This window comes from Piliocolobus tephrosceles, unplaced genomic scaffold (genome assembly GCF_002776525.5).
Source record: "Piliocolobus tephrosceles isolate RC106 unplaced genomic scaffold, ASM277652v3 unscaffolded_23251, whole genome shotgun sequence".
Classification (NCBI taxonomy): Eukaryota; Metazoa; Chordata; class Mammalia; order Primates; family Cercopithecidae; genus Piliocolobus; species Piliocolobus tephrosceles.
Window position 1 is genome coordinate 1 of NW_022305701.1, and position 11,216 is coordinate 11,216.

An 11,216-nucleotide genomic window follows, 5' to 3' on the forward strand; every position below is an offset into this window, starting at 1 on the left:
ACAAAAAACTAGCCGGGCGAGGTGGCGGGCGTCTGTAGTCCCAGCTACTCGGGAGGCTGAGGCAGGAGAATGGCCTAAACCTGGGAGGCGGAGCTTGCAGTGAGCTGACATCTGGCCACTGCACTCCAGCCCGGGCGACAGAGCAAGACTCCGTCTCAAAAAAAAAAAAAAAAAAAGAGTCAGCGCCATCACAAGCGACAGGTTACCAGCGACAGGTCTGTCGGCAGCCATGCCACTGGCCCACTGGCCGGCCCTGCAGGCTGAGACACAGAGAGACGGTTGAGACCCCAGGCCACCCAGTGGACGGGGCAGGTGAGCTGCACAACAGCCCAGGGCCAGGTCCTCCCTCTGGCTCCATAATCCTCCAGGCAGGAAAAAAGATTAGAAAGAGAAAAGCGTCAGGAAAAGCGACAAGAAATCACTGCTCCTCCTCCTCCCGCGCCCTGGGTGCAGAGTAGGGGGCGGGGCCTGCGGCCGGTTCCCGGGAACCCCAGCGCCACCTGCTGGGCCCTGGGCGCAGCTGCAAAGGCCAGAGCAGCAGGGCTGACACTGACTGCTAGGTCCATAGGGCTGGAAAGCCTGGGGAAGGCCGGTCAGACCCTGTCTGCAGGTCAGCTGGGACCTGCGGCTTGGGCCACACTGCTGTGATTGGGGCCAGCGTGGAGCCAGGCACAGGCACCGAGGCCACGAGGAAGCTGTGGCACAGGCGTCTATGGACGCGGCCTCTTCCACCTGGCTTTGGGGTGGTATCTGACTGCCAGCAGGGTGGGGAGAGAAAGGCTTTCAGCAGTCCTGGGGGAATCCAGCCTATGTGAGCACAGAGGTCCCTGCAATGCTGTGACCCTGTCATCTGCAGAAGATCCTGACAGGGCCTGCCCAGCATGGAGCCTGGAGGTTCCCACGGAGGTCCCCTCAGCCTTGGATAGCCTGCACAGCTTCCGACTTGGCCCGTCTCCTCTTCTAGGCGTGAACTCCCATCCCTCCAGCACTCACTCCCTGCCTCATTGCTCAGATGGAGGCTGTTTCCCCATCTGTAAACCGGGGCTGATAGCACTGACCTCACAGGTGAGGCTTGAGCAAGAGGCAAGACGCAGTGCCTAGAGCAGACAGAATGCTCAGGACACAGGCACCAGGGGGCCCAGGCAGGCACCCTGGAGGGGCACACACGGGAGATGTACTGCGAACACGGAAGCCTCAACACCTTCATCCCACTCTGTTGGCAGCAAGTGCAACGTGGGTCCCACCACAGGCCCGGGCGCTGCGCCAGGTGCGGGACGCAGGGACGGGGAGCGGGGTCACAGAGGGACTGGCACAGAGGGATGGGTACGGCTTCTGCCCAGCAAGTCCTGGGGCTGCTCTCAAACACCACGCAGCAAGCATAGGTGATCAAGGGCTCTCCCAGGCACCTGTGTGTAACCAGCGCCCTCTGGGGCCACCTGCGAGCTCAGCGCCAGGCTCAGCTTGTGCCTGAGGACACAAAAACACCAAAGAAGAGTTATGGAGCACCAGCCTTCAAAAAACAGACCGTCCAACCGGAGAACGCAAAGAGCTTACTGCATCCACCTTAGATCATCAGACTTGCCTAAAAAACATGCAGGTGCAGGTCAACCCAGGCGGCCAGAGGAGAAGCTCCCGGCCTGCAAGGGGCGGCATGGAGCTGGCCACAGGCAGCAGTAAGTAAATGAAGGAGAGAGCAGCTCAAAGCAGGGGCTGGCATCCGGTGCCACGTCCAAGCAACCCGCCTGCAGCGCCATGCAGAGAGGATTCTGAGGACCAGAAGGAAAAGCAGGCTCAAGGAGCAAGAGGCCTTCAAGGGTGGGGCCGGGGGCCGCCCCATCATGAGCGCAGCCGTCCTGAACTGCTTGGGGATGGTGGACGTTCTCCGCTGCAGCAAGGAAACCAACAACTCCCAGAGCCAGTCCCCATCGCTGCAGGAAAAGCCACCCACCCCTGCAGAGCTGAGACGGCCCCACATGGGCTGGGTCTTAGGGCCCCAGACTCACAGGCCACAGAAGACAGGCAACGCCCACTCCCAAGTCCCTTCAACAAAACACACCCACGCAGCAGATGGCGGCTCTGGGTGCACAGTCGCAGCCTCCCACTGGCTGCAGGGCCTGTGAGTGGAGTCCAGCCGCAAGCGCACTGAGAGACAAGGTCCGAGGCACTTCCCGAAGCTGACAGGGCAGAGCTAGGGCGGAGCTGCCTGCATCCGCCACACCTGAGAAAACCCAGCTTTGGCCTCTGGGTACCACAGCCTCACAAGGCACAGTGTGCCCCTTCCCCCAACAGCTACCGCCTGTCCCCAAGCCCACTCAGCTAAGCCCTTTGGAGCCTGTGACCCACTCAGCCCTCCTAAAATGGGGCACACATCAGCAGGCGTCACATCCAGCTCACAGCACAAGGATGCTAAGGTGTGAGGAAGCAGAGCCAAGGGGCTAAACTGGAACATTCCGGCCACCACCCAGGCTGCCCCGCTGGTTCCACTGCAGGCAAAGTCAAGATCCAAAGCAAAGTCGAGGACACAGTGACCGTGTTTTCCATAACAGCCATGAACCAGGGCTGACCAACCAGACACCCAATTGAGGGCCATCAGGCCAGCACTGAGAACAATCACTTAGGGCTTTATTTACTGACACAAGAAGACTCCACGATGAAGTGTTACATTTTAAAAAATCAGATTACAAAATAACATGAGAACCCTATCTCCAGCTGATTCTCCAGGGAAAATTGGCAGCTTTCACTGTTGGGAAACCTTTACTTAAAAATAGGTTGATGTTGGCCAGGTGCGGTGGCTCATGCCTATAATCCCAGCACCTTGGGAGGCTGAGGTGAGTGGATCACCTAAGGTCAGGAGTTCGAGACCATCCTGGGCAACATGGTGAAACCCCATCTCTACTAAAAATACAAAAATTAGGCTGGGCGTGGTGGCTCAAGCCTGTAATCCCAGCACTTTGGGAGGTCGAGGTGGGCGGATCACAAGGTCAGGAGATGGAGACCATCCTGGCCATCACAGTGAAACCCCATGTCTACTAAAAAAAAGAAAAAATACAAAATATTAGCCAGGCGTGGTGGCAGGCACCTGTAGTCCCAGCTACTTGGGAGGCTGAGGCAGGAGAATGGTGTGAACCCAGGAGGCGGAGCTTGCAGTGAGCCGAGATCGCACCACTGCACTCCAGCCTGGGTGACAGAGCAAGACTCTGTCTCAGAAAAAAAAAATACAAAAATACAAAAATTAGCCAGGTATAGTGGTGCACACTTGTAATCCCAGCTGCTCAGGAGGCTGAGGCAGAAGAATCTCTTGAACCCAGAAAGCAGAGGTTGCAGTGAGCTGAGATCCCGCCACTGTACTCCAGCCTGGATGACAGAGTGAGACTCTCTCAAAAAAAAAAAAAAAAGGTTGATGCATAGTCTAAATTTTTTTTTTGAGACGGAGTCTCGCTCCGTCGCCCAAGCTGGAGTGCAGTGGCCAGATCTCAGCTCACTGCAAGCTCCGCCTCCCAGGTTTACGCCATTCTCCTGCCTCAGCCTCCCGAGTAGCTGGGACTACAGGCGCCCGCCACCTCGCCCGGCTAGTTTTTTGTATTTTTTAGTAGAGACGGGGTTTCACCGTGTTAGCCAGGATGGTCTTGATTCTGGCTAGACCATCGTGATCCGCCCGTCTCGGCTGACTTCGTGATCCGCCCGTCTCGGCCTCCCAAAGTGCTGGGATTACAGGCTTGAGCCACCATGCCCGGCCTGCATAGTCTACATTTTTAAAAAGTACTATAAACACAAGTTGTTTTTACAACCAGAGAGGGGGAAACCCCAACTAGGATTATTCCTGAGAAAGCCAGCGGCAAACCGCAAGGACAACAGACTGCTCCAGAGTCTGGCCAGCAGGGCTGTCGGGACCCAATGGCTCCAGACCTCCTGGCTGATGGCTCTTCTCACAACTCTGTGAACAGCTGGGGCCTCCTTCCTGTCACCTCTCCCCACCTGCACGGACACAAACACTCAGGGCACTCATGTCCTGCTGCCCCCTTGGCCGGGCGCACGCCTCTCTCCGGAGCCCTCCTCCTCACTTCAGCACTCAGCCCGTCCTCCTGAGAGGTCTTTAAATGCGTCACTCCCCAGATCACCTGCAAAGCTCTAGCTCTCTCCAGGAATCGCCTCCTCCTGAACTTGTGTTCAATTCTAGGTGCTCACCTGAGTTCCTGCTCAGCAGCAGAGCATCAAACTCCAGGACGCCCTGTCACGAGGGGAAGCAGAGATGCTACCTAGCTCAGGGAAGAGGGGCCAGAGCACGTGGGCCTTCCAGAAAGGGTGGCGAGGAGAGCGAGAAGGAAGGGTTCTCCGTTAAATCTACCGCTTTTACCCACAACTGCCCAAGTAACCACTGCTTCTAGATCTAAACAACATGCAGAGATGTGAAAAATCCAGAGTTAAAAGATGGTTGCAGGCTGGGCACGGTGGCTCACACCTGTAATCCCAGCACTTTGGGAGGCCGAGGCAGGCGGATCACCTGAGGTCGGGAGTTCAAGACCGGCCTGACCAACATGGTGAAACCCCATCTTTACTAAAATACAAAATACACGCTGGTGGCACACACCTGTAATCCCAGCTACTCGGGAAGCCGAGGCAGGAGAATCGCTTCAACCCACGAGGCAAAGGTTGCAGTGAGCCGAGATTTCGCCACTACACTCCAGCCTGGGCAACACAGTGAGACTCAGACTTGAAGAAGAAGAAGAAAGAAGATTTGTACTTGTGGGAGACGAGAGCTTGAACTATCTCGAAAATTTACCATGTGGCTAGGGAGCGCTCAAAGAGGAGAGGCTGGGCCACGCGTGGGAGACCAAACCCCTTGCTTTCACCCTGTCACTGCCTGGTGCTCGTCAATTCCAAGAAATCCCTGGTAGGCACTCGGTGAGGGCTGGGGACCAGGTCATGGGATGCCGGTGATGTCTGCAGCCCCTGAAGCTGTACGCAACCCACATCACTCACCTGCTGAGAAGCGACTGCTGCAGGCTCTTGCAGGTGGCGAGGGACTCCCCGGTGAACAGGTGGCACATGACGACGTGTAGGCAGCGAGCCATGAAGGCCAGCACGGCATCAGGCTGGAGGGTGCCGCTGCGGGAGACCAGGCACAGGCGCTGCAGCGAGGGGCACTGGCTCAGCGCCTGGAAGAACTGGGCATTGGCGCTGAAGTAGGGCTGCTCCAGCCTGCGGGGAGAGAGGGCAGCTGTGAGGCCCGAGGGAGGGGCTGGCAGGCCAGGCCAGCTGGGCACCTGGAGATGCTGCCAGTGGAAGCTTCCTGGCCTGGGGCCCAGCCTGGCTGTTCCCACGCCCCCCGCCCCCATACCACTATCCCCTGGAGTACTGGGTGCCGACGCAGACCCCCAGGGTCCCCCTTGGAGATCTGATTTGGAGGTGACCCAGTGGGCCTGATGCAAGCAGCTAGCCAGTGTCTACAGAGCCCAGCTTTGAGTCACCAGCCAAGGTCATCGGCATCTGTGTCCGCAGCCTGCCTGGTGCACCCCACTGACTCCCAGGCACCCCATCTTCCTCCAACGCTGGCGTGCTGGGTAGCAGATGCAAAGAGGACCCCGCATGTGGCCCCTGCCCTTGGGAAGCTCAACTGGACGGGGAGGCAGATGGGGACTGAACACTATGAGAGAGGGCGGTAATCCAGGAGGCGGGGGGCGGGGGGTGGGAGAGGGCGGGAGATCTGGGAGGTGGGGGGGCGGTGGACAGGAACCTCAGCCAGGTGGGGGCCACTCCAGCTACGACAGATGGGAGGACAGTGCTGGGCGGCTGCAGGGCCAAAGCAGGAGGCCGAGGGGAGGTTGGCAGCCAGGGCAGGGCCGGGTCACAGGGCAGGGAGGAGGCCCCACAAGTCCACACCAAGGCTACAGTGACAGAGACCAAGATGGGAGAACCCAGGGGGAATGGGAGGACTTGGGAAAGGGAAGTAGGGGACGACATTCTAGATCCTTCCTGGGGAGTCCGTCCATGCAGACGGAAAGCAGGACAGGCCACGTCTCGAGGAGCAGTGGCAGATGTGGGGATACGGCGCTGCCGAGGACAGGTCCAGGGGCCCTTGGAGAACCAGGCTGTGGGACTGGGCAAGACCTGGACTGTGGCAGGCCGTGGGGTGCAGTGAGCCCCTGAGATAAGAATCAAGAGGGAGCAGAGAGGCTGGAAGGGAACTTGCGTGATTTCAGGGGCTGCCAGGAGCTCCCGGGGTGGAGGGAGAGCCGCTGGAGGGATGGGCTGAGGAGAATGGGGAGGGGCTAGTGTGGGTTGAGCTACAACACCCCCCCACACACACACACTACGCAGGAGTCCTCACCGTGGGACCTGAGGGTGTGGCCTTATTTGGATGCAGGTTCGTTGCAGATGCAAGGGAGTTAAGATGAGGAAACATCCTGCCTAAGGGGGACTCTAAATCCAATAACTGGGTTCCTTATAAGGCCAGGTGGAGGCACAGAGATACCCAGACACAGACAGAAGGCGCCCAGGTCACTACAGAGGCAGAGACTGGGGCCACATGTCCACCAGCCAAGCAGCACCCGGCATGGCCAGCAGGCACCTGAGTTCCTCCTTACCATCGTCAGAAGGAACCACCCCTGCCCACAGCCTGATTTTGGGCCTCTGGGCTCCAGAATCGTGAGACAGTAAATACCTGTTGCATTAAGCCACTCAGTTTGTGACCAATGGTCCTGGCAGCCCCAGGACCCTAGCACAGATGCTGAGGACAGCCAGACAGCCACAGCAGAAGGCGCCACAGGCACGGAGACCCATCCCTGGTAGGTGACACAAAAAGACCAAGGCAGGGCCGGGCCTAGAGACTCACACCTGTAATCCCAGCCCTTCAGGAGGCCAAGGCAGGAGGATCACTTGAGCCCAGGAGTTTGAGAACAGCCTGGGCAACATAATGAGAGATTAGCTCTACAAAAAGTACAAAAACTATCCAGGCATGGTGGTGCACACCTCTACTCCCAGCTACTCGGGAAGCTGAGGTGGGAGGATCACTTGAGCCCAGGACGTTGAGGCTGCAGTGAGAGCTAGGATCGTAACACCGCACTCCAAGCTGGATGACAGAGCGACAGTTTCGCTCTGTTGCCCAGGCTGGAGTGCAGTGGCGCCAGCTCAGCTCACTGCAAGCTCCACCTCCCGGGTTCACGTCATTCTCCTGCCTCAGCCTCCCAAGCAGCTGGGACTACAGGCACCCACTACCACGCTCGGCTAATTTTTTGTATTTTTAGTAGAGACAAAGTTTCACCGTGTTAGCCAGGATGGTCTCGATCTCCTGACCTCATGATCCGCCCACCTCGGCCTCCCAAAGTGCTAGGATTACAGGCGTGAGCCACCGTGCCCAGCCAAAAAGCTGTTTTTTTAAAGAATAAAGGAAGTGTGGCTCATGAGACTGGTTATCTACTTTGTGGGGCGGGGGGCGGGGGAGATGTGGGTCTCACTATGTTGCCCAGGCTGCTCTCAAACTCCTGAGCTCAAGCAATCCTCCTGCCTCAGCTTCCCAAAGTGCTAGGATTATAGGTGTGAGCCACCATGCCTGGCAGTTAATTTTTTTAATTGATTTAAGTAGAAATTCTCAGCCAGGTTCGGTGACTCACACCTATAATCCCAGTACTTTGGGATGCCAAAGCAGGCGGATCACCTGAGGTCAGGAATTCGAGACTGGCCAACATGGCAAAACCCTGTCTCTACTAAAAATACAAAAATTGGCCAGGTGGGCCAGGTGCGGTGGCTCATGCCTGTAATCCCAGCACTTTGGGAGGCAGAGGAGGGCGGATCACCTGAGGTCGGGAGTTTGAGACTAGCCTGACCAACATGGAAAAACCCCATCTCTACTAAAAACACAAAATTAGCCAGTCATGGTGGCACACACCTGTAATCCCAGCTACTCGGGAGGGTGAGGCAGGAGAATCGCTTGAACCCGGGAGGTGGAGGTTGCAGTGAGCCGAGATAGCATCATTGCACTCTAGCCTGGGCAACAAGAGTGAAACTCCATCTCAAAAAAAACACAAAAAAACAAAATCAGCTGGGCGTGGTGGGGCATGCCCGTTATCCCAGCTACTAGGGAGGCTAAGGCAGGAGAACTGCTTGAACCCGGGAGGCAGATGTTGCAGTGAGCTGAGATGGCGCCATTGCACTTCAGCCTGGGTGACAGAGTGAGACTCTGTCTCACACAAAAAATAAATTAATTAAATTAAATTAAATAATAAAACGTCCAAATTGACTTTATTTTCCTACATTTGTTCGGTTAAGCTATTCAAATTGTTTTTATTTAAAGATAGTAATAAAGTGTTTTCATTACAATGTATTTTAAATACCACCTCTCCCTAAAAAAATCCTAAAGTAAACATCCCTTTGCAGACCTGAAGGTGGGAAATGGGGAGGTGTAAAAAAGATGGTGCAGGCGTCGCATCTGCTGGGCTGCAAAGTCACCTCTGGATCTCTCTCCAAAGCAAAAGCAGGAGGCTCCAGACAGCAGGAGATGGAAACAGGGCGTTGGGCAAGGACAGCTGCCGTCGTGTGGTCACTAGGTGGCGATGTGGATCCGCGCTACCCGCCCCAGGGAGACTCGAGCCTCTGGGGTTAAAAACCAAGTCGGGGCCGGGCGCGGTGGCTCAAGCCTGTAATCCCAGCACTTTGGGAGGCCGAGACGGGCGGATCACGAGGTCAGGAGATCGAGACCATCCTGGCTAACACGGTGAAACCCCGTCTCTACTAAAAATACAAAAAACTAGCCGGGCGAGGTGGCGGGCGCCTGTAGTCCCAGCTACTCCGGAGGCTGAGGCAGGAGAATGGCGTAAACCCGGGAGGCGGAGCTTGCAGTGAGCTGAGATCCGGCCACTGCACTCCAGTCTGGGCGACAGAGCGAGACTCCGTCTCAAAAAAAAATAAAATAAAATAAAATAAAAACCAAGTCGGTAGACTGTGAAAAAAACCGTTTTTCCACTAGATAAACCACATCCACATTCTTCCGCCCAGGAGGAAGTCACCTGTCACAGGTGTTCAGGACGTGGCAGGCCCATGGGAGTGACTGGTCAGGCAAGGGGCCTGGCACGCCTAAAGCTTCCCAGGCTCCCATGGCACGCCACCTAGGGCATGGCACCCAGGACCGTGGCAGAGCTGACCTGACTCGAGTGACCGGCAGCATCTGCAGGGAGGATGGGGATGAGGAAAAGGCTCCCACTGCGCCAGGCCTCACCTTTGAGTGAGGATCCAGCCTCCCCATCCTGCTCCCCACGGGGGCACCTGGGTCTCCTGGTGACTCTGTGGGCATGAAAGGCACTGAGCTCACAGTGCAGGGGCTCCCAGCTGGCCACCCACCACACGGGCCGTGAGAGCAGCGCCCAGGCCTCTGAGGTGTCCCTGGGGTGGCTCCAGGGCCTGGCTCTGAAAAGGATGGTCCGCTTCTGCCCAGATGCTGCCCTGGTCCCGATCACAGCAGCCCGGGTGACTCAGGGTAACATGCTCCCCTACCCTCCACCGCAAGCAGGGCTTAGTCGGTCTGGGGCAAGAAGGTGCCTTTTCTGTCCAATTTGTAATCCCCTTACTACTGAGGTGTGTCCAAGTCCCAGCCAGAGTGACTCCTTCCTGCACCACCTCCTCTCTGCCAGGAGCCCCGGCAGACACAAAGCTGGGGGTCACGGTGTGGGCGCTGCCAGTGGCAGCAGCCGGCTGGCCTGGGATTCCAAGCTCCGCCACCAAAGAGACTCCAGCCGCCCCAGGATGCAGCCTCGGCGCACCGTGCCAGCCTCCAGGGGTCCCAGCACCGTTTCCTCTGCACAGCTCCTGCCCACGGGCAAGCGAGTGCCACCTGCTCCTTTCACTGCAGTGTCCCTGGGCTCCCTTGCCGCAGAAGGCAGGAATCCAGAGGAACAGGGCCAGCTGGCAGCGTCTGGGAACCGGCGTCTGTTCTGAACAGGCAGTACCCAGCTCAGAGCAGACGTGGTTCTCAGGGGCTACTGGGCACAGGCTGGAGTTTGTGCACAGAGATGGCATTATGAGCAGGGTCGGGCTCTTAGGCTGGCCCACACAACCCACTGACCCTGGGGCCCGCGGGCCTCTCCACGCTGCCTCCATGGCCCTGCTCCTGAGGAAGGCCCTTGGCCCCGGGGATCCCATCCCAGACCCTGGAGGCCGTCGGGGACCATGAAATCCCGCTCACCCCAGGAGGCCAGAGAAAGCACCCGTGTGACCTGGGCAAGTTCGTGCACTCTCTGGGCCTTCCTTTCTTCATCCATAAAGTGGGTACAACTGTGTTGACACTCATAGGTTGTTGAGAATATCAAAGGGGTCAAGACCTGGACGCCCGTGAAAAGTACCTGGCAGAGGTCACATGAGCCCAAAGGTCCCCTCTGCCCACGGCGGCGGCCATCACCTCTGCCTCTTGCTTCCGGAACACCCCTCCCTCCAGCCGGTGCCTCCCTTCCTGACAGCCTCTGCTCGGTCTCCCTTCCACATTCTTCTTCCTCTTCCTGGCCAATCCTTGCCACGTGTGCCCCAGCCCAATCCATGGGCTTGCCTGTTTCCACAGCTAAAGGCCACCGACGAGCTGAGGACGCCAAAGCAACTCTCCCAGGCCAGACCTCAGCCTGGACTCAGGGCTTGACTCAGGCCCATCAACTAGGAGGCCCTTAACAGACCCTCTGGACCGGGCACGGTGGCTCACACCTGTGATCCCGGCCCTCTGGGCAGCCCAGGCAGGAGGATCACTTGAGCCCAGGAATTCAAGACCAGCCCGGGCAACATAGCAAGACCCCATATCTACAAAAAATACAAAAAAATAGCCGGGCATGGTCGTGTGTGCCTGTAGTCCCAGCTACTCGGGAGGCTGAGGTGGGAGGATCACCTGAGCCAGAGGAGGTGGAGGCTGCAGTGAGCTGTGATCATGCCACTGCACACCAGCCTGGGAGGCAGAATGAGACCATTTAAAGAAGAAGAAGAGCCGGGCGCGGTGGCTCAAGCCTGTAATCCCAGCACTTTGGGAGGCCGAGACGGGCGGATCACGAGGTCAGAAGATCGAGACCATCCTGGCTAACACGGTGAAACCCCGTCTCTACTAAAAAATACAAAAAACTAGCCGGGCGAGGTGGCGGGCGCCTGTAGTCCCAGCTACTCGGAAGGCTGGGGCAGGAGAATGGCGTAAACCCGGGAGGCGGAGCTTGTAGTGAGCTGAGATCCGGCCACTGCACTCCAGCCTGGGCGGC

At 57.7% G+C, this 11,216-nt stretch overlaps 1 protein-coding gene across 2 annotated transcripts; it reads right to left on the bottom strand.

Moving 5' to 3' along the window:
• Nucleotides 1-211: 211 nt before the first annotated feature.
• Nucleotides 212-10,611, bottom strand: LOC111530609 (F-box/LRR-repeat protein 18-like). 2 transcript variants are annotated; one of them, XM_026450646.1, is made up of 3 exons: nt 10,332-10,611; nt 4,981-5,199; nt 212-1,467 (listed from the first exon to the last, which is right to left on the bottom strand). In XM_026450646.1, exons 1-3 carry the CDS (start codon nt 10,382-10,384, stop codon nt 1,359-1,361), a joined length of 381 nt encoding a protein of 126 aa, XP_026306431.1. In that variant the 5' UTR covers nt 10,385-10,611; the 3' UTR covers nt 212-1,358. The 2 variants fall into 2 exon arrangements, with proteins under 2 accessions (XP_026306431.1, XP_026306430.1); XM_026450645.1 differs by lacking the exon at nt 10,332-10,611 and having other exon boundaries at nt 4,981-5,491.
• Nucleotides 10,612-11,216: the final 605 nt, after the last annotated feature.

Bases quoted from the DNA above. Each gene is read 5' to 3' on its own strand.
- LOC111530609 (XM_026450645.1), bottom strand. From the start codon at position 5,336: ATGGGGGCGGGGGGCGTGGGAACAGCCAGGCTGGGCCCCAGGCCAGGA. The intron at 1,468-4,980 runs GTGAGTGATGTG...TTGTGTCCTCAG, and splicing joins CAGCAGTCGCTTCTCAGCAG to GCACAAGCTGAGCCTGGCGC.